The sequence below is a fragment of the Hypanus sabinus genome, chromosome 27 (genome assembly GCF_030144855.1).
Source record: "Hypanus sabinus isolate sHypSab1 chromosome 27, sHypSab1.hap1, whole genome shotgun sequence".
Classification (NCBI taxonomy): Eukaryota; Metazoa; Chordata; class Chondrichthyes; order Myliobatiformes; family Dasyatidae; genus Hypanus; species Hypanus sabinus.
Window position 1 is genome coordinate 23,775,674 of NC_082732.1, and position 19,323 is coordinate 23,794,996.

General features: G+C 41.7%; 1 protein-coding gene across 2 annotated transcripts in view; it reads right to left on the bottom strand.

Annotated features, from left to right (window-relative positions):
* capzb (capping actin protein of muscle Z-line subunit beta) overlaps window positions 1–19,323 on the bottom strand; it is a 123,448-nt gene that overhangs the window by 21,753 nt on the left and 82,372 nt on the right. For both annotated transcript variants that reach the window (XM_059951968.1, XM_059951967.1), the window contains exons 4-6: window positions 12,644–12,757; window positions 5,138–5,279; window positions 1,511–1,627 (exon numbers count right to left, since the gene is read on the bottom strand). In XM_059951968.1, the coding sequence (XP_059807951.1) occupies window positions 1,511–1,627; window positions 5,138–5,279; window positions 12,644–12,757 (373 nt within the window). The remainder of the gene's footprint in view (window positions 1–1,510; window positions 1,628–5,137; window positions 5,280–12,643; window positions 12,758–19,323) is intronic.

The following is a 19,323-nucleotide window of genomic DNA, read 5'->3' on the forward strand; positions in this document are numbered from 1 at the left end:
TGAAACTGAGCTGGTTCCACCTAGGCTTAGAAAGGCTGAAGGAACATTCACTGGTGGGGTTTAAAAGCATGAAGATCACTTCATTCTTTCAAACAGTGTCCCCTGCAAGAATGTCAACAATCAGAAGATTTGATATAAAAATCACTCGCAAGTGAAGCAAAGACAGTTGTGGGAACAGAATTTTTATGCAACATGCTATGATCTGTAATTTTACTGCTGAAAGAGTGGTGAAAGTTAAACCAATTTGAATAGGGAAATGTGTATGTAGCAAAGGGACTAACTGATCAACTCTCTCAAAGAGTCAACATGAGAACAGTGGGCTGAATGGCTGCACTTTATTAAATGCAAATGGATTCAAGTTTCTGTGAATCTCGCTGTTCATAACTACTGGAGTATTTATTTTTCTGGTCTTCAAGGCATTGCAGCAGGTAAACTGTAGTGTGTAACCACTTTTGTCCTTGCATTTCTGGCCTCTGTCATTCAGCCACTCAAGGAGGTACAGTGAATAACCTTGGCTATGCCTGGGAAAATCCTCTCTTCAAAGGATGTAACTGTTTATCTTCTACACTGGACCTAATTGAAAAGTGATAATTAAGCCTTGCAGGAAAAATCACTGATTAAACCCATTAATGTAACAACTTGGCAGCATGGTAAATTATTGACATAATACTTGCATACAATTTTTTGTGTTCCTTCTATATACAATTAACTTCCTTCTTCCAAGTCAGACACAACAGATCCTGATGGCAAAAGTGGTAGATTGAATATACATAGGCAATTAATGTAAGTTGACCACTGTTTTCAACTTTGATGATAAAGCTGCCATTGACCATCAAAAAGTTATATTTCCACAAAATGTATTCACTTACTTTAAAGTCTTACAGAATCACACATAGCTCTTTGACTCCCTAGTCAAAGTCAAGATGGTGTGTGGTTTGGAGGGGAATCTGCATGTTGTGTTTCTATGTACCTTCTACACTTGCCCTATTTAGTGGTAAAGGAGATTCCATTATGGTAGCCGAAGCAAATTTGTGCATAAGACAATACATAGGAGCAGAATTAGCCTATTGAGTCTGCTCCAATAATCTAACATGGCTGATTTATCATCCCTCTCAACTCCACTCTCCTGCAATGAATTCTACATACCCACCACTTTCCAGCTAAATAAGTTCCTCCTCATCTTTGTTCTAAAGGGATGTACTTGCATTTCGTACATGGTACACATTTCAAGTGAATGTCAGTGAAGTGATGTGGAGGTGGTCGATGGGGTGCCAATCAAGTAGGCTGGTTGGGTCAACCTCCTTGTGAAATCTTGGAGCTACATTAACTTAGGCAAAAGGAGACTGTTCCATTCCATTCTTGACTCGTGCCCCACAGATGGCTTTGGGTTGTCAGGAGATTAATCACTCACTACAAGATCACCAAGCTTTAGACCTGCTCTTCGAACCGCAGACTTTTCTGTTTAGAACAGTAGAAGTGTTATTCTATAAATACAAGCATATCACAATACCTGTCTGGTCAGACTGCCACCAAGGTTCATAGTGCCAGAGCCAGTCTTGTTTGTTTGTAGCCAAAGCATAACTGTGGAGGTCAGCTTGTAGTGAGCAGTACGTCCACTTGATTTCTCCTAGAAAATGCATTACAAAATCATTGAAAAATACAAAACAAAAAAACCTAATTTTATTCATACATACACATTTTAAGAATTGTTCAGAGTGCACGATGCTTTGTTGCAGAATGAGTGACAACTGTATCATCGAAGACGAAAATGAAAAAAAGCAGAGTCATACTTGATCTAGAAGAAATCAAGTTGGTTTTTAATTGTTCTAGCAAAGAATTTGTCTTCTTTATGTCTAAATGTCTATGGTTATGCTATGATATAAAGTGGAATATAAAATTGCATATTGGTACATAAATGAAATTAAGGGATGTGTTAATGACTTTTCACTAGTTTTGTTTGCATCTTACCCAATCATATAGAAATTACACTTGACTTGTAGGAAGTGAATGGTGCACCCAAATCAGGAAATAACTCATGTTAGGAAACAGTAAATTGTCCAGCTTGAATAATTCAGTTACAAAGTGACAATGAAGCTACTTGACTGGGTAATACTGACAAATTGAGGAGTATCAAAGAAAGAAAAGTAGAAATTCATTGGGAGAAATTTGTAACTATAGGAAAATAGAAGGTACACATATAACTATAAATTGGTGGACAAGATCCAAGGATAATAAAAAGAATACTACAAATATTGGATGTTACCTTGGAGGATAAAAATATCAATAGTAACATTGTGGAGAAATCCTAAATAGAATACATATTCAGTTTATGGACTAACTTCAGGAAGGATGCACTGAAACACCACACTGATGCAAAGACTTAAAAGGATTAATCTGCAAGGACAGGTTGTATAAACCTAGTTTGTATTCCCTTGAATGATGGTCTAGGTACTTAAAATGAAAGAAAAACCTAGTATTAGAGTTACAAAGAAACAACCTCAAGAAAAAAAACTACAAAATGTTAAAATTAAAGCCACACTAATTGAGAATGAAATTGCAATTTTTCCCCACATCTAGGTATTAGAAATTTAAAATACTCTTTGCAAAAGAATGGGTGCAAGGTTAATTTAAAAGCTAGCACTAAAAATAAAATCCAAATTAGAGGAACAAAGGATTAATTAATGTCATTAATTAATGACAGAAAGGTGGAGCCAAGGTACAGATCAACCACAACTTAATTGCACAGGCTTGAAGAACTGAATAGTACTTCTATTTCTATGCAACATAAATCATTTCATGGGAATTGTGTGTCAGTTCACTGCTTCTGTTCTTTTTGTTTCTTTATTCTCATAAAGCTATTTTTGGCATATTTTACCCTATACTTCTTCTAAAGATAGCTGCAGATCAGTAACTTTGTATTGAAAAGTTTCAAAGGAACTAAATTAGGGTTCCCAACCTGGGGTCCATGGACGTCTTGCTTAATGTTATTGCTCCAATGCACAAAAAAGGTTGAGAACCCCTGAACTAGATACATTGGGACTTTATGTTGCTATTACTCACAATTAATTATGATGGTGTGCAAAGATAACAAATCCATTGCAGGTGTGAACTTCATTATAAAATTTATTCATGTAAATATTATGATTTTTTGTTTGTATGGATTCCTAATTAGGAAAATGACCACTTAATAATATTTCACAAAGCAAAATATCCAACTTTGGATAGGTTTCCATTAATTTTTTTTGTATGATTTTTTAAAAAAATCATAATGTCCAGGCAGTGAACAGAACTCCAGCTACCGTATGCATTTTCAATGACCATGAACTGTCATTTGGATAGCTACTGGAACAATACATTTAACAGATCCATAATAATCAGTATTCATAAAGTAACGACTACTCTTCTTTTTAATAAGATGTTATTACATCACGAGTTAGAGTGGCACTTCAAAAATAAAACGTATTATAGCAGAGTGATGAAAATTAGGTGGCAGCTATAACATGCACTAAGATATGGTGAGAAGCTTGTTTGTCTGGCACCCCGACACATCATTCCATTTACAAGTGCATTGAGATATTACAAAAGGAAGAGTAATAACAGAATGCAGAACGTAGTGTCACAGTTACAGAGAAAGTGCAGCAAACATAGACAAAGTGCAAGGGGTATGACAGGGATCAAGAGTTCATTATCACATTTAAGAAGTCAGTTCAAGAGTCCTAAAACAGTGGCACTGAAGCTTTTGCATCTTCTGCCCAATGGGAGACCAGAGAATGATGAGGTGGGAAGGATTTTGATCATGTTCCAAAAGGGGAGAAAATTGTCCTTCATTTGCACAGAAGATCTCAAAGCAGTGGATGACTGATATATTGTTTCTGAGGTTTAGCATCGTTTTTGACATGACATCACCATGTTATACCAGTGACAGCATGTCAAAATCAATAATAATATTGTCTAATTCTTACACATGATTTCACTGTTCCAGCGTTTCTTGAACACCCAGGGTTGCAAGCATACTCAAATTAAATCACTAAAAATAAGAAAATGAGTTGGGCGAGACTAGAACTAGAGGTCACAGGTTAAGGGTGAAAGGTAAAATGGTTAAGAGGAACCTGAGGGAGAAATTCTTCACTCAGATGGTTGTGTAAATGCGGAATAAGCTGGCAGCAGAAGTAGTGGATACAGGTTCCTCTGCAATATTGAAGAGAAATTTGGATAAGTACACAATTGGGAGGGTATGGAAAACAATGGCCCATGTGCAGGTCAATGGAACTAGGCAGAATAGCAGTTTGGTATAGACGAAGTGGGCCAAAGGGCCTGTTTCTGTGCTGCAGGAATACACTTGGAGCCTTGAATTATAGAGCATTTTTGAGCTTGCAGTGAGTTATCTTAAAATATTTTACTTAAGAACTTAAGAACATAAGAAATAGGAGCAGGAGTAGGCCATCCAGCTGATCGAGCCTGCCCCGCCATTCAATAAGATCATGGCTGATCTGTCCGGAAACTGAGCTCCATCTGACTGCCTTTTCCTCATAACCCAATTCCCTTACTATGTAAAAACCTATCTAACTGATCTTAAATATATTTAGTGAAGCCTCAACTGCTTCCCTGGGCAGAGAATTCCACAGATTCACCACTCTCTGGGGAAAAGTTTCTCCTCTTCTCCGTCCTAAATCCTCTTCCCTGAATCTTGAGGCAATGTCCCATAGTTCTAGTCTCACCTACCAATGGAAACAACTTTCCTACTTCTATTTTATCTGTCCCTTTCAAAATTTTGTATGTTTCTATAAGATTACCTCTCATTTTTCTGAACACCACAGAGTATAGTCCCAGGTGACTCAATCTCACCTCATAGGTTAACCCCTTCATCCCTCGAATCAACCTGGTGAACCCCCTCTGCACTGCCTCAGTATAGCCTTCCTCAAGTATGGAGACCAGAATTGCACATAGTACTCCAGGTGCAGCCTCACCAGTACCCTGTATAGTTGCAGCATGATCTCCCTGCTCTTGAATTCAACCCCTCCAGCAATGAAGGCCAACATTGTGTTTGCCTTCTTAATAACCTGTTGTACCTGCCAGCCAACTTTGCACACTAAATCACTATTAAACAGTACCCTAGAAATTCCCAACAAGACTCCACCTGAACTTCCACGACATGAATGGAGTCCCAGCAGCCCTTGATCTTTTTTGATCCATCACCAGCTTTCTTGATCAGTATCACACCAGCAAATCCATGGTCCAAGTCCCAGAGGTAGACAGAAGAAACTCCTCCTTCAAAATATCTGCCAGAGAAATTTAGAAATGATATGTTGATTTTAGAGCTTCAGTGACAGCACAAACTCTTGTTAAATATTATTTTAAACCTCATTTTGATCAGCCAAGTGCATAAATTTAGCACATTTCCATGTCCCACTTTCAGAATTGTTTGTTTACCAGGAGTTTTAAAGAAAGATTTGTTTGTTGCTTTTGAACTCAATAATATTAATAAATATAATCAAATAAATGCATTGTAGGTAATTCAGCATCCAAAGGGAGGACCATTGTATGCTGCAAGTGTGAATCATCACGTGCCAACATCACAAATGCTCAAAAATTTGATTTTACAGTTATTAAGATAATGCAGTATGTGACAATATTTTTTATCCATGGTACACAGAGTACACCATGATTATGAAGATTACAGATAATGCATGTGGCTTAGTACATACAAAATCATTCTGAAGTGGTAACATTGATTATAATGCTTTGATGTGTTCATAATAATGTATAAGTGTTAATTGGATTGCCTCCATAATTGAAATGTCCTTTGTCCTTGAATGGGAACATGCCTCAGAGATCTTTGTAAATATTTGTAAGGGCAGAAGCATTCCATTCTATTACATTTAACTGATGAGACTGTTTAGAGCCCATGTTTAATGGCTATAATACATAGAAACAGATGCCATATTCAATCATGCAAATGTCTCAAACCAAAAAGATGTTTTGAAGAACTGTACTTTTAGTTATTTTCCTGAAAAATCTTCAAAGAAATTTATAAATGCATCTCAGCAGTCACACGTCTTAAAAGCAGTCAATTAAAGGATGTTAGGGGCATGAAACCAATCAAAGGCTGACAGTTTTCAAAGGTCAATTTTACATGGAGGTTTAGTGCAATTAAGACATCTGTGTTATTTTGCAATTTGAAAAGGAACAAAAGCTTGTGAACATAAATTACATACTTGATGATAAGCTCATTTACCTTTTTAAAGTTACACAAACATGTCTGTGAATTTGTATATAAAACCAGAATCGGATGAAGTGAATACCCTTCAATTTGATGCTGTGATATATTCCAGTAAATTGGAGTACAGGAACCAGGGGTCTTTGTTTGATTGCTAGTCTCACTAATTTATTTGGCCATCAGACAAAATACCATCTAGTTCATAGGGTAAGCAAGTTCAGCTTTTGGTAGTGAATCTGAATCTAAAGGAAAGCTTCTGAACTAAATCCTAAGATTTAATGGACTTTTATGAATGAACACACTACTAGTTAAATTTTGAAGTATACACCATTATATTTAATTAATGTCATAGGATATCTGAAAGGCTCACTAATCTTTCACAAGATAGCCAATATAAAAATTGCCAAAAAAGTGCAAAATAGCTACAAAATATATAAATAGCTACAAAATGTTGCATTGACATATATCAAAATGAATGTGGACTTTAGCTTATGGGAGATAAACAGCCATTTATGTGTAGCATTCAGTCAATAACATAACCAGACCAATGTGGTGCTTGTAATGGAAATAAGAAGAGTTCAGAAATTAAAAATCAATATCAATTATACAGAAGCTGTCAATGGCAAGAAAATCTAATCCACTGATCTGAGTTTCACTTAAACTTGTTAAATATAACTCTCTCAATGAATTTTCCTTCCTTTATATGAAATAAAGCAAACTAGATGCAGGAAAAAAAATTGCATTTGACATCTCGATTAATTGTCAATTTAAAAGCTTTGCCTCAAGTAACAGCTGCAGGAGCTCAGCAAGACATTGTCTATGGAGGGAATAAACAGTTGACGCTTTGGGCTGAGATTTTGGCCCTTCATCTGGACTAACCTTCATCACCCAAAATATCAAAAAAAAAACCTCCATCAATGCTTCCTGACTTGTTGAGTTCTTCCAGTACTTTGTGTATGCTGCTCAACATTTCCAGCATCTGCAGATGTTTGCGTATATTGTCTATTTAAGGCCTGTTTTCAATGCCTGCAGCTGCCAAAGCCCTAAACCTCACCACTCATTCAAGTCTTTAATCATTGGTTTAATGCGGTCATCATGCTGATCTAGGTAACTCTATGTCAATTTTTGATCAATAAAGCTTGCAATTTGTGTTTAAAGATGTTTTGCCCTTCTAATGGAAATGTAGAATTGTAAACAACAGAAAACCTGCAGATGCTGGAAATCCAAGCAACACACACAAAATGCTGGAGGAACTCAGCAAGTCAGGAGAAAAAAAGATGAGGAGTAAATTAAAAAGGTGAGGGGAGGGGAGGAGAGGGAGAAACAGCAGGTGATAGGTGAAGCTGGGTGGGGGAGGTGTGAAGTAAAGAGCTGGGAAGTTGATTGGTGAAAGAGATACGGGGCTGGAGAAGGGGGAATCTAATAGGAGAGGATAGAAGGCCATGGAAGAAAGAAAGGGGGAGAGCAGCACCAGAGGGAGGCAATGGGCAGGCAAGGAGATAAGGTGAGAGAGGGAAAAGGGGAATGATGAGTGGGGAGGCATTACCAGAAGTTCAAGAAATCAATGTTTACACTATTAGATTGGAGGGTCTCACCAATATACAGGAGCCCACAGGAAGCACCGGACACAGTACATGATCCCAACAGACTCACAGGTGAAGTATCGCCTCACCTGGAAGGACCATTTGGGGCCCGCCATCTCCACCAGCATCCCACCACCAAGTACATCTTTCCCTCAATCCCACTTTTTGCTTTCCACAGGGATTGCTGCCTACGTGACTCTCTTGTCCATTCATCCCTCTCCACTGATGTCCCTCCTAGCACTTATCCTTGCAAGCGGAACAAGTGCTACTCTTGCCCCTCCCTCACTATCAATCAGGTCCCAAACATCCTTCCAGGTGAGATGACACTTCACCTGTGAGTGTGTTGGGGTCAAATACTATGTCTGGTAAGGCCTCTTGTATATCATTGAGACCTGGTATGGATTGGGAGAATGCTTTGCTGAGCACCTACACTCTGTCCACCAGAAGCAGCCCCATCCCCCAGTCGCCCCCATTTTAATTCCTCTTCCCATTCCCACTCCGATATGTCAATCCATGACCTTTGCTACTGTCACAATGAGGCGACATCAGGTTGGAGGAACAACATCTTATATTCCCTCTGGACAGCCTCTAACCTGATGGTATGAAAGTTGATTTCTTGAACTTCTAATAATGCCCCTCCTCCACCATTCCTCATCCCCTTTTCCCTCTCTCACCTTATCCCCATGCCTGCCCATCATCTCCCTCTGCTGCTCCTCCCCTTTTCTTTCTTCCTGGGTGGTGGGGATCCCAGAAGATGGATACTGCTTTCCTGTGACAACACTTCATGCAGATGTGCTCAATGATGAGGAGTGTTTTGCCCATGATGGACTGGGTCATATCCACTACCTTTTGAAGGATTCTCTATTCAAGGGCATTGCTGTTTCCATACCAGGCTGTGATGCTGCCTCTCCATCACACATCTATAGCAGTTTGTCAAAGTTTTACATGTCATACTGAAGCTTTGCTAGCTGATAAGGAAGTAGAGCTGATTATTGACTTCAGGAGGAAGAAACCAGAGGTCCATGAGCCAGTCATTAGAGGATCAGAGGTGGAGAGGGTCGGAAGCTTTAAATTCCCCAGTGTTATCATTTTGGAGAACCTGTCCTGGGCCCAGCATGCACGTGCAATTATGAAGTGGCAGTGCCTCTACTTCTTCAGAAGTTTGGTGTGGTGGAGAATATATTGACTGGCTGCATCACAGCCTGATATAGCCAAGGATTCAATGCAGTGACTTGGAAATTACTTTCAGAGTGTGAAGATATAAATAAGAAAGGAAGGAACACTGGTAAGTCATACTATTATGACTTCAGCCTATTTAAGATCCTGGATCCTCATCTAACAGTGTGTAGAAGTTCATTATACGAGCTGTACGAGTTCAAGAATATAGTTCATCATCACATTTTCACAGGCAACCAGGAACAGTGCACAAAACTGGTCTTGCTAGTCATATCAATAACCAGAGAATAAATTAACTTTAAAAACATAACAGTTCTAACTCATGCACATCTATGCAGGCAATGGCACACACACATACATAAAATTATGGTACAAAAAAGTTACAATCCAATGTGGTGTAATATGCTGACAATGCTTCACCCTGCCTCTATTTTATGTTAGTAAAATAATGGGCCTACAAGATCAATTTAACATTTTATGAACACTTCATTTATACAACCGTTGTTTGAAGAATAAGGCATAAAATAAATGCAAGTTTGCAGAGATTTGTTACAATCTGTTATGCATTAAACACTGGGAAAATGCTGGCAGATTACAGCACATCTTAAATGTATAATATTCTTCAACATGATAGTGGCATTTTGTCAAACATTATGTTTTGCCAATCCCTCCCCTCCCCCCACCCTCAAATTTACTCTAATACAAAAAAAATTCTACCACAGGGCAGAGCAATTTTCAGCTTTTACAGACTAGCCTCATTCCTTGTAAAATATGCAAAATATATATATATTAGACGACACAAAGTCTGTTCTTACTTAATTTGCAATTCCTTTGCCGACACAGATCAGTTTAAGTTTGATTCAACTACCCCCTGGATAGCTATTTACATTTCAAATTCTATTATATTTTTTTTTCTGAAGAAAGCTTGCTAGCAGTTGAACATTCAATGACTGCAAAAAATCTTTACTAGCTTGCTTCAGTTCGTAAACAGTACACGCACCCTAATAACATTGATATTCAGCAGTAACAAAGAGAATAACATTAATTGTGATATTTTTCCTGGATGTTACATTAAAACAGAACAGCTCTATCCACAAGGTCAGAAGTAACACTTGCTACAATTTTACTGCAATCACAATTCTAATAATTAAAAGGCACATGCTAAACTCAAACAGGATTTTGATAGATTGCAATGACAAGTGAAAAATTATTGCCACAAGTAATAGTTATTAACAATTTTTCATCAGTTTTCAAAAGGCACTACTAATAGAATAACCACATTAATAAATCCCCAGCTGCCCTCCCATTCCTGTAAGAGATTCTAACCGCCTCCAGACAATGCTCACCCTTTCCCCCAGCACCACACATGGATATCGTGGATCACATCCACTAACCAGACATTTTTGTGGGCAGCCTTACCATTAAATCACCAAGGAAGGCTGGATGTCTTGCATTAACATCCACTAAACGTTTACTAAGAATTCAAGATGTTGAATAAAGGGTTATGCTATTGCGATGCCATATGAGGTGCTGTTGTAAGACTACAAGATATAGGAGCAGAATTAGGCCAAGTGGCCCATCAAGTATGCTCTGCCATTTCATCATGGCTGATCCAATTTTCCTCTCAGCCCCAATCTCTGATGATGCTGTGGAGTAGAGTTAAGTGTCACAACAGTTCTTGGAGAGGTGGAGGAAGACAGACAAGAGAAAATCTGCAGATGCTGGAAATCCAAGCAACATACACAAAATGTTGGAGGAACTCAGCAGGCCAGGCAGCATCTATGGAAAAGAGTACAGATTATGTTTCGGACCTGCTGAAGGGTCTCAGCCCGAAACCTCGACTGTATTCTTTTCCATAGATGCTCCCTGACCTGGTGAGTTCCTCCAACATTGTGTGGAGGAAGACAGAATCTGCTATGATAGTGCTGAAATAATGTTTGCTACAGTCTGAGAGTGACTTGAAAATTACTGCTGTGCTGATGGTAGTCTCGATGGATAATTGTATAATTGAATCATGTATATTTTCTGGAGCCACTGGAGTTTTGGGTTGGAAACGTTAGAATTGGTCTTCGGCTTCCCTTGGCTGATTTCTCTCTTTGGGGGGAGGGAGGGGGGAAATGGGTTCTTCCATAAAGCTGATTGGATGATTTTACTGTTTTATTTATTCACTATCTACATGTCTGTGATTATCTTTTATACATTACTAAAGGATACTTGATGGATTCTTTTATTAATATACTCAGTTTTAATGTGAAAGGTCTAAATAACCCTGTTAAACGAAATAAGATTTTCTCTTATATCCGGAAACTTAAAACTCATATAATCTTTTTCCAAGAAACCCATATTCATAAAGATGATACTTCACGTTCTTTCAAAGGATGGAAGGGTATACATTTTCACTCACCCTCTCAATCCAGATCGAGAGGCGTCTCTAACCTGTTTGATAAGAATGTATCCTTTATTCAACATAATGTAATTTCTGATACAAATGGACGCTTTGTTATTGTTTCGGGTAGTCTTGAGAATAAACTAATCATATTTGCAAATGTATATGCTCCAAATACAGATGACTCCTTGTTCTTTGAAAGTTTTTTCTCTTTTCTGCCTGATTTGAATCGGTATTCCTTAGTGATGGGTGGAGATTTTAATTTTTGGCTTGACCCTATATTAGATCGCTCATCGAACCCCTGTCACTAATAAATCAGTCCTACTTTTTAAATCTTGTTTATCTCAATGTGGTATTTTTGACGTGTGGCATTTTTTACACCCCCAAGAAAAGGAATATTCATATTTCTCTCGGGATAATTGTATAATTGAATCATTCATAAAATCTTAGATTGATCTGTGAGATTACCAAGTGAGATAGTAGACCACAACATAAGAACAGAGCATCAACATTAAGGGGACACCATCACCTCTAAAGCAAGATCCAAAATGGACATCATTATGCCCATAAGCATTACATCCAAATCCTCTCATGAGAGCACTGCCAGAAATATTTAAGGGCTTCAAGCAGCAGAAGGTCGGCCTTATGCTGAAAAATGTATAAACTTGGTTTCCATCTTAAATGAATGAATGAAGAATGGAGTCCTGCTGAAGGGTCTCAGCCCAAAACATCGACTGTACATACTGCCTGGCCTTAGTTCCTCTGGCATTGTGTGTGTTGAATGGAAGCAATCCAATTTCCAACAGATCAGTGAAGAAATAAACAAGCTGTATTATCACATTTTTGTGTAATTTTGAGGTCATATTTGATATATTTTTTTCTGGCCAAATAAAAGTAATATTTGTGTAGCTTTAGTGTTTTATATCTCTTGGTAAAATCAGCAGGGCAGCATCATCATACAACTGATATCAATAACTGATTTCACTCAGGCTTGTTGCAGCCTGTTAGAATTACAACTTCGCATTCCACTGCAGATTTTTTGTATTTAATAGAAAATCTGGATGTTATGAAGACTTAAGCAGCCAGTCTTAAGTCACTCTAATTTCAGAAAACTATTTGAAGTTAGGAATCAAAGTTATTTTAACTTTAAGTAGACAGCTCAAATAACTTTAATTTCACAACAAGATATTTAAAAAGCATGGAAGATTTAAAATAATCAATCTACATTTTAAATCACATCTACGAATAGTACAGAAAAATATATTAAACCACTAGGCTTACAGGTCTCTGTACTGATCAAATGCTTTGTTGGCTTCAACTTCCAATTTCCGCAGACGAGCTGATGGCATGGCACCATCGTCCAGAGGGGGATCATATTTATTACTCCAAGGTGACCTAAAAAAAAAAGACAGCCATGCAATCAGAAACAGGCAGCCATTACAAAGTCTAATGTCATAAACTGGTTTACTTCAGAATGCAAACTGTACTATTCAATGCATGCTGTTTCACTGCAGAGGGCGAGTTTTACAGTAGGCTACCTATTTTGGTCATAAGTATCATTCTTGAGTTGGTTTCCTAGGATCTAGATTTTTTCTAGATTTCTTTTTGTGAATCACATGATTTAAATAGATTCAAGTGCTTTCCTGAAAATTAAAATTATTATCCAGATAATAACTTGGTTCATAGCCATCAATAATTTTACATCAATGAATTATTTTGCAGGCATTTCAACTATGGAAAAACTGCTGAGAATATATTTAGTTGCAGTTGTGTTAAAGTAAGATGACCAGGACATTTAAATCTTATCATCAGATTATTTGATTTATAAATCTACTTACTTGTGAGGCAAGCCCCATCTCAATTTTTTTTAAATATAGCTATACACGAGTACTTTGAGGAGGTGATCATTGTGTACATTAAGATGGCAATCAGTTTCTGAAGGACTTGTGTCAAGTGGCTACCTTTTTACCCACCTTTATTTACACTGACTTTAAAAAGCCATCACTGCTAGTAGGTATTATACATTTAATACTTGTGATTTATTATCTAATATCATATCCTTTTAGGTACTTCAACATTTTAATGTCTTTTTTTAAGTTGGGGCATACTTGCATTTATATCTTACTACACATTTATTGTATATCTGAGTATTTTTATACTCAGTAACAATTTATTGTCTTGTCCATACTGCACCAACCACCACCACTGGGCTATAAACGTGCAGGAGCAGTGTGTGGTTAAGTGCCTTGCTCAAGGACACACACACTGCCTCGGCTGAGGCTCGAATTAACGATTAATAATAAATGTTGTACACTATTTTCTTATTTTAAATTGAAATAAATTGCATGAATCTCAAGGGGAAAATCACCCCTTTACCTTAATTAACTGGTGTTCAGTCACTAACCATCAAAATTAAGGATGAAGAGGCAGAAAGAGAGCCATGATACTACATGCCATCTTTCCAAGAATTTGTCATAAATGCCATGGCCAAACCATGCCATGCCATGCCATGGCCATGGCCAAACTGTTCCATTTATACTTTAAAAGAATGTGATACAGTTTTTGCAAAGTGCCACAACAAATATATTAAGAGTGATGTAGAGCACTGACCTATATCTATACTTAAGTTTATCATATTACTTAAAAGTTAGCAGTGCAATATTTTCTGCTTTCTGAATGGTCAAGTCATCAAAGTGATTCACCACATTTGGGCTTAAACTGCATCCAGGTAGTCTTGTCAATGGTTCCAAAATAATATTTTCATTATTTTTTGCTTTGGTCCTTATTTTGCATGATATATTCTTCTAATCTATTCTTCACTTTAACCCTTTTTTGCTTTTTCCCCAAATAATTTAAATTGCTTGATCTCTCAGTTGTTTGATTAAAGTGCACAGAGCAACCATCTTCCTGCAATACTCTGAACAAACGCTCTGCATTTACCAGCTTCACTCCCACCAATACTTAAAAATAGTTTTTCTTGAACCAAAATATTGAGCAGATGATCTTGCAAATTCCAACAATCATTTGGCTTTCTAATTAAGATTTGTTTGTCATTGAAGCGGTCTCAAACTTTATTCTCTTCTTTTGATACCTCAACAAAATGCCCCTCTATATGGTATTTCTCATATTTAAAGTTATTTGATCCATACAATTCTGTCACAGCACACTTCCAATTGTGAAAAATGCATTATTATGATATTTTAAATGTGATATTTAAAACTGAATAATTTCTAAAGAAAATATTGCAGGCAGATTCAAACACAAACATTGCTTTAAAAGAAGTCGCAATGGAAAGAAAATTGGCAGAGTTCACACATGTTTACGTGGCATAAAAGCTTGTTTATTTATATGATACAATACAGAATGAAAAGGACAAAATATTAAACACAGATGTTACCAATGGCAGCAAGTAAAGGGTTTGCACAGCAATCTCAAGCGCAAAGCACAATTTAAAGACGCTGATTAACTTAATTTGTTAACCCCTACTGTCCAAGACTGTTGAGCATCAATACTTTCTTTGGCTTCAGAGAAAAATATAACATCACTTCTTCCATTGGATTGTAGCGGTGTGCTACACGCAGCGCTAAAATTACGACACGGAGTCGGTAACTGCAGTCGAAGGAAAAACTTTATTCAAAATCCTCAGCCTCACTTTTAAGCCTCCCTCAACCTGCCCCCCGTGGCGCAGAGGCTCCAAAGCTCTGTGCTTGCAAACCCCCGTAGGCTATCTAATTGTGAGCCGGTTCGGATGTGCCAGGAAATGGGTCGCCACATAACCCCCCCCCCCCAGAACCGGCGATACACCCCCCAATGTCCACAGTCTGGGCCAGAACCTGCTTGGGAGGTCGGCCTCTGCGCCGAGGTGCCGGAAACTCGGCCGGTTGCGCCAGGTCCACATGGGCCGGTTTGAAGCGGTCCACCGTGAAAACCTCCTCTTTCCCCCCAACGTCCAGCACGAACGTGGACCCGTTGTTCCAGAGCACCATAAACGGCCCCTCGTATGGCCGCTGCAGCGGTGGCCAATGCCCGCCCCTTCGTACAAACACAAACTTACAGATCTGTAGGTCTTTGGGTACGCAGGTCGGGTGCCGCCCGTGCTGTGAAGCGGGTATGGGGGCCAGGTTACCGAGCTTCTCACATAGTCTGCCCAGGACTGCTGCGGGATCTTCCTCTTGCCCCCGTGGGGCTGGTAGGAACTCCCCGGGGACGACCAGAAGCGCGCCGTATACCAACTCGGCCGACAAGGCGTGCAGGTCGTCCTTGGGCGCTGTGCGGATGCCGAGTAGGACCCAGGGAAGCTCGTCTGCCCAGTTGGCTCCTCGCAGGCGGGCCATGAGGGCCAACTTCAGGTGACGGTGGAAACGCTCCACTAGCCCGTTCGACTGTGGGTGGTAGGCAGTGGTGTGGTGCAGCTGAGTCCCCAAAAGGCTGGCCATAGCTGACCACAGGCTGGAGGTGAACTGGGTGCCTCTGTCGGAGGTAATGTGGGCCGGTACACCAAAGCGAGATATTCAGGTGGCGATCAGGGCTCGGGCGCAAGATTCGGAGGTGGTGTCGGTGAGCGAGACCATCTGGCCATCTTGTGAACCGGTCCACGATAGTCAGGAGGTGCCGCGCTCCGCGCGACACTGGCAGGGGGCCCACGATATTCACATGAATGTGGTCGAAACACCGGTGGGTGGGATGGAACTGCTGCTGTGGGACTTTGGTGTGCCGCTGCACCTTGGCTGTCTGGCAGTGCATGCACGTTTTGACCCATTCACTGACCTGTTTGCGGAGTCCGTGCCAAACGAACCTGCTGGAAACCATCCGGACAGTTGTCCGGATGGAGGGATGCGCCAAGTTATGAATGGAGTCGAAAACACGGCGCCGCAGTTTGTGGTCCGTGAACGCGGTGAAGGGCCGACCTTCTAGGAAGTACCTGAAATGCCGGATTGCCAGGTAGAGCGCCAACAGTTCCCGGTCGAAAGCACTGTACTTGAGCTCGGGTGGCCGCAGGTGTTTGCTGAAAAACGCCAGGGGTTGCCAGCGACCTGCGATGAGTTGCTCCAGCACCCCACCGACTGCCGTGTTAGATGCGTCCACTGTGAGGGCGGTAGGGGCGTCCATTCTGGGATGTACTAGCATTGCGGCGTTCGCCAAAGCTTCCTTCGTTTGAACGAAAGCGGCGGCGGACTCCTCGTCCCAGGTAATGTCCTTGCTCGGACCCGACATCAGGGCGAACAGGGGGCGCATGATCCGGGCAGCTGAAGGGAGGAAGCGGCGGTAGAAATTGACCATACCTACGAATTCCTGAAGGCCTTTGATCGTGGTGGGCCGGGGAAAGTGGCGGACCGCATCTACCTTAGCGGGCAGAGGGGTTGCCCCGTCTTTAGTAATCCTGTGGCCCAGGAAGTCAATGGTATCGAATCCGAACTGGCATTTGGCGGGGTTGATTGTAAGACCGTACTCACTCAGTCGGGCGCAGAGTTGACGGAGGTGGGACAGATGCTCCTGACGACTGCTGCTGGCTATGAGGGTGTCATCCAAATAGATGAACGCGAAGTCCAGGTCCCGTCCCACCGCGTCCATTAACCGCTGGAACGTCTGTGCGGCATTCTTCAGGCCGAACAGCATGCGGAGGAACTCGAAAAGGCCAAACGGGGTGATGAGAGCCGTTTTGGGGACGTCGTCAGGATGCATCGGGATTTGATGGTACCCTCGGACGAGGTCTACCTTGGAGAAGATCCGTGAGCCGTGCAGGTTTGCTGCAAAGTCCTGAATGTGCGGCACAGGGTAGCGGTCCGGTGTGGTAGCCTCGTTCAGCCTGCGGTAGTCGCCGCACGGTCTCCAGCCTCCCATCGCTTTGGGCACCATGTGCAGGGGGGAGGCCCATGGGCTGTCGGACCGCCGGATGATCCCCAATTCCTCCATCCTCTGGAACTCCTCCTTCGCCAGTCGGAGCTTGTCTGGGGGAAGCCGCCGAGCACGGGCGTGGAGGGGTGTTCCCTGGGTCAGGATGTGGTGCTGTACGCCATGCCTGGGCATGGCGGCTGTGAACTGTGGTGCCAGAACCGATGGGAAATCCACCAGGACCCTGGTGAAGTCGTTGTCGGACAGCGTGATGGAGCCGAGGTGAGGGGCTGGCAACTGGGCTGCACCCAGGGAGAACGTCTGAAAGGTCTCAGCGTGTACCAGTCTCTTCCTGGGCAGGTCGACCAGTAGGCTGTGAGCTCGCAAAAAATCCGCACCCAGAAGCGGTTGGGCTACGGTGGCCAGTGTGAAGTCCCACGTGAACTGGCTGGAGCCGAACTGTAGCTGTACCTGATGGGTGCCATAGGTCCTTACTGTGCTGCCGTTCACGGCCCTCAGGGGGGGACCCGGTGCCCTGCTGCGGGTGTCGTAACTCATTGGAGTTAAAACGCTGATCTCAGCCCCAGTATCGACCAAAAACCGGCGTCCCGACCTTCTATCCCACACATACAGGAGGCTATCCCGACGGCCAGCCGCCGTAGCCATCAGCGGCGGCTGGCCCTGGCGTTTCCCGGGAACTTGCAGGGCGGGCGACAACGGCAGGCTTCTGCGCCCCACCGCTAGTGGTAGAAACACCAGTGTTCATTGGGCCGGGGGTTGGCGGGCTCTGTGGCCGGGCCTGGACTGGTTTGCTGCCGGGAGCGTGGCTGGGAGATCTGTGCGATGGACGCCCCGCTCACCTTTTTGACGTTCCACAGCAAGTCCGCCCGGGCTGCCACCTTCCGGGGGTCACTGAACTCCGCGTCGGACAGCAGCAGGCGTATGTCCTCGGGCAGCTGCTCCAGGAATGCCTGCTCAAACATGAGGCAGGGTGTGTGTCCGTCAGTGAGAGACAACATCTCATTCATTAAAGCCGATGGAGGTCTGTCGCCCAAGCCATCCAGGTGCAGTAAACGGGCAGCCTGCTCGCGCCGTGAGAGTCCGAAAGTCCTGAGGAGCAGGGCTTTGAATTCCGTGTACTTGCCGTCTGCCGGGGGCCACTGTACGAACTCCGCAACCTGGGCCGCTGTGTCCTGGTCCAGGGAGCTCACCACGTAGTAGTAGCGGGTGTCTTCTGAGGTGATCCGGCGAACGTGGAATTGGGCTTCGGCTTGCTGGAACCATAGGTTCGGGCGCTGTGTCCAGAAACCCGGCAGTTTCAACGAAACCGCATGAACAGAGGCGGCATCGGTCATTTCTGGTCCAAAAATCGTTTGGACCGTCGGGGTCACCAATTGTAGCGGTGTGCTACACACAGCGCTAAAATTACGACACAGAGTCAGTAACTGCAGTCGAAGGAAAAAACTTTATTCGAAATCCTCAGCCTCACTTTTAAGCCTCCCTCAACCTGCCCCCCGTGGTGCAGAGGCTCTAAAGCTCTGTGCTCGCAAACCCCCGTAGGCTATCTAATTGTGAGCCGGTTCGGATGTGCCAGGAAATGGGTCGCCACAGGATCTCCATATTTGTTTCAGATATTAAGACTGGATAAAAGAGTATTAAATGCTTTAAAAATTAATTTCAATGTCTCCGAATAAGGATGGCACAGAACATAAACAGTCTTGCAGCACAATGTGTAGTTTAAAATTGAGATTTCTGTACTAATTTTTTAATCAACCCAATTTTCAATCTTCATATAGGTGAGATGTATCAGTTGATTGAAACAGCATCATCCACATTCATATTTTTAATTTGCTACTTACTGTACAACTTTAAAATGATGCACACTGGAAAATCTCTCTTCACCTTCTGGTGGCTAACTCCTTAAGTAAGTTGCAACATCCTGGCTCATTTGTCATAAACAAGAGATTTCAAATTTATTGAAAATGGACAAATTCAATCTTTTTTTCTATTTTCATAGTCCTTTTAAATTCAGCAATACTCACAAATACATTGGACAATTCCAAGAGTAAACATAAAATTTGGGCTCTTTTATAAAACCACAGAAGAATAATGTAGCAGGTAAGATGGAC